General features: G+C 51.1%; 1 protein-coding gene across 1 annotated transcript in view; it reads right to left on the reverse strand.

The window, feature by feature from the left end:
* Positions 1 to 617, reverse strand: part of LOC102741354 (small ribosomal subunit protein eS6-like) — a 1,543-nt gene extending 926 nt beyond the window's left edge. The window contains exon 1 of the mRNA XM_081818731.1: positions 84 to 617. Coding sequence (XP_081674857.1) covers positions 84 to 579 — 496 coding nt within the window. The 5' untranslated portion in view covers positions 580 to 617. The remainder of the gene's footprint in view (positions 1 to 83) is intronic.
* Positions 618 to 3,670: the final 3,053 nt, after the last annotated feature.

The raw sequence follows: 3,670 nt of genomic DNA on the forward strand, positions 1-3,670 counted from the left end.
AGCAATACGCCGCCGTTTGTGCTGGAGGACACGTGGGGTAACAAGACGCTGAATCTTAGGCGCTTTGGTTCTAGGTTTTTTACCTTCTTTGTTTAGGGGCTTTCTCACAACATACTGGCGGACATCATCTTCTTTAGAGAGATTGAAAAGTTTGCGGATTCTGCTGGCTCTTTTGGGCCCCAGGCGACGAGGCACAGTAGTATCAGTGAGTCCAGGAATATCCTTCTCCCCTTTTTTTACAATGACCAAGTTGAGAACACTGAGATTGGCATCCACAATGCAACCCCGAACAGATTTGCGCTTTCTCTCTCCAGTCCTCCTTGGTCTATAGCAGGAATGCCCCTTACTCAGCAGCAGGCGGACACGACCATGGGTCAAGACACCTTGCTTCATGGGGAAGCCCTGTTTGTCATTGCCACCACTGATTCGGACCACATAACCCTTCCATTCTTCACCCAGAGCATCAGCAGCAACTTCTGTGGCCATACGCTTCTCATAAAAGGTACGAAGTTTGTGTTCATCGTCCACTTCAATGAGTTTCTGGCAGCCAGTAGCTGGGAAAGAGATGTTCAGCTTCATCCTGAAGCAGCCTACCGCCTCCGAGGCGCCACGAAAAAGAGCGTGAGTAGCTTTTTTGTAAGCAAAACACCTGGTAGAGATTGAATGTAGGAGAAGCTTTAGAAAATGGTCTCTTTTTAACCGATTCAAACTCCTATGAAATTTCCTTCAAATGTAGATCTGCATAGAAATGGTCAGATTTCCAAATGGCTGGTGGAACTGAGAGTCGAAAGTCCTCTGGGTTCCTAATCTCGTTTCTGTCCCCTCCTTCACCCAGTTGCGCTCTCTTCCCTGCAAAAGCTTCTTTCAGTCCCTAGTAAATTGGACCTTTTAAGCCCAGAATAATTGCCATCCTGTTTCCATTAGAAGCTGGGTGGTTCCCACAGTGATTCACTGGCTCGCCCTGCCCAGAAGGGACTGAAGTACAGACATCAGCTGCCATTGACTCTTGTTGACCTGGGCTCAGAGATGGACCCAAGAGGGAACGGAGTGCTGCTTGGTTCCCAGAAGATGTTAGAAGGAAAGAAGCCTGCCTGCCTTCTTGGGGGCAAGAAGGGCACTTGAAACAAAGTGATCACATTGGACGCACAGGAACTTTTAGGCCCCATATCTGATGGATCCGTTTTATCTATTTTGAGTTATGGAAAAAGGAGAGAGGTGGAGTTTCCAGACCCAGTTCTGCTACCAACTTTAGGACCTGAGTTTCCTTACCTCAGGTGTGGTGGGATGAGGTCATGATCTCTGAGTTTCTTTTTACCTTGAAAATTTCATGAAAAGGAATCACATATGGCCACTCTGGGTGGTAATATTGCTACTGTATGTTTTCTTTAAACTGAGTCTCAAATCCATTCAATATGAAGTAGATTAGTAACAGGAACTAGAAACTCTGAAGAGGCCACCCTCATATACAGGGAATTTACTGTCTTGCCCTGAGTATTTGTGTTTATTTCTGTTGACTTCCAGGTGGCGGTTGATTCTAGGGAAGTAACATTTATATGAGTCCAAGTGGAGGGAGAACTTTTCTCCCTCACCTCCCCTTCCCAAACAATCCAGCTTAGTTCATCGTCTTGTGTTGACATTACTTATGAGTGCTAATGAGCTCATAAATGCTAATTAATAACTCCATGTGCTTCTATTTGCTGGCAAATATAGGGATCCAGGTGCGGTGTAGACCTGGCCCTGAACACAGTACCTCTCTCCATCTCTGAGCCGAGAACATGGGTGGGATGTCTCTTGTAGTCCTGCCAAAGTCGGGGGCCTTACACTCCTTTTAATATACACAGGAGCTATAATTAAACTCTTACAAAGCACCCTCTTCTGATTTCCCAGAGAAGAGCAACCAGGGTCAAATCCGGCAAGTAGCAAGGTTAGGTTGAACAACTTGCAGTCTTTGGCGGGGGAGGGCAGTGGTGGGCAGGGAAGAGTCCCCGGCCTGGCCTGGAGACGTCGTCCCCTTGGCCCAGAGTGGGGCATGCCTCTCAAAGAGGCAGCGTGGAGAACTCTGCAAGGCTGGACGGAAAGGTCAGTGGGGCCCGGGGAGCACGGCACCCCAGCGCCTCTATTCTCTGACAGGTGTAGCTGCCTCTGCCTCCTCCAGCTGGTGGTGAGCTCCATCCAGCCAGGAGCTCAGGCTGCCGGAAGCCAGGCCTCTCGAGAGGTGTGCTGCGTTGGCACTGTTAGGTTGTACTTGTGCTGGTCTTTGGGAGACCCTGAACTTTCCTCAGCAAACAAGATGAAGCCTGGCCTTGGTTCTCATGATACTATTGCTTGGAACCTTATCAAACACTATGCAGCAGGCTTTCACACTGAATTCCTCACAACAACGCTACTGTGTAGTTACTATTTATTACTGCCCCCATTTGAGCAATTTGGTAAACCGAGGCAGAAGGGTTCTACAACTTGGTCACAGTCATACAGCTAGGAATGTAGCAAAGCTGGGATCTGCACGTGGCTGTCACCCCAAGTGACACCCCTCTCTGGATTGCTGCCTTGGGTGCCCCTCCCAGGGCTCCCGCAGACCCCCGCCCGGGGCGGTCCTGCTCACGTGGCTACATGATGTCAGCAGCCCCGCTCCCTAGGGCTCCTCCATCCCCTACCTTTTCAGGACCAGTTTTCCTCCCGGCCTAGAGAGCTGGGGCTTGGATCCAATTCCTCTTCGCAGCTGCAATTACCTCTGAGCCCCCAGAGTCCTTCCTGACTTGGAAATCCACCCTTCCCCCCATCAGGGCTCTCCATTCTTCTCCCGGGCTCCTCTCAGAGGCCCAACTCCATCCCTTAGAAGCACCAGCCTGGCCCTGTTTTGAAAGTCACTGTTAAATCAACTTAGGATTGCTCCCCTCGGCAAGAAAGCCGTGGTTCCCGGGGAGCAGAGCTGAAGGTGAGCACTCACATCCTGTGTTAGACCCAGGCTGGGGAGCAGTGCAAGCTGGTGGTTTTGGACGAGCTTCCCGGGAGCGGCGGAACTTTTCTTTGTAAAGAAAGAGGAGCTTTATTAAGGCTGTGCTCTTTTCAAAGAGGCTTTAGGGGTGGCGAGGCGCAGGATAAAACTGGAGAGGCAGAAAAGGAGTTACTAACCCTCTGTCAGTGCAACATGCTTTGTAAGGGTGGGTGTGGGAGGCGGGAGGGGAGCTCCCCCTCAGTCCCCATCTCCTGGGGTGCGAGGAACACATGGGCCTTTGACACCTCTGCTGCTACTCTCTTGGGCAGCCTGACTGCCCCCGTCCCGCTCCTTGTGGGGGCGGGTGGGGGATGGGGGGGCGCAAGGGTTGCTGGAGGGAGAAGGGGCCCGGGGCCATGTCTGGCCGCCCCGTGCTAGCAGCCGCACAGTCCCGGGGTTAATTGCTTCTGTCCGTTTCTTCTCTTTTCCAGGCCTGGGAGAGTGTTCCAGGAATGGACTTTCCACAGTGTGATAACCTGCAAAGGCAGGCCTTCCATTTCCATTTCAGACTCCAAGTCAGCTGTGTCAAAGTTTGAACCAGGGCCGTGGAGGATAATGGGTCAAAGGCAATTAGCAGCCCAGAGAGCTGCACGTTGCAGTCTGATTTATTTTTTTGCCCATCAGATTCCAAGAATCCTAGTGCTTAAAAGCAACTAAACAATCGCTCTATTGTAC

This window comes from Leptonychotes weddellii, chromosome 4 (assembly GCF_054177405.1).
Source record: "Leptonychotes weddellii isolate Sample4059 chromosome 4, ASM5417740v2, whole genome shotgun sequence".
NCBI lineage: Eukaryota > Metazoa > Chordata > Mammalia > Carnivora > Phocidae > Leptonychotes > Leptonychotes weddellii.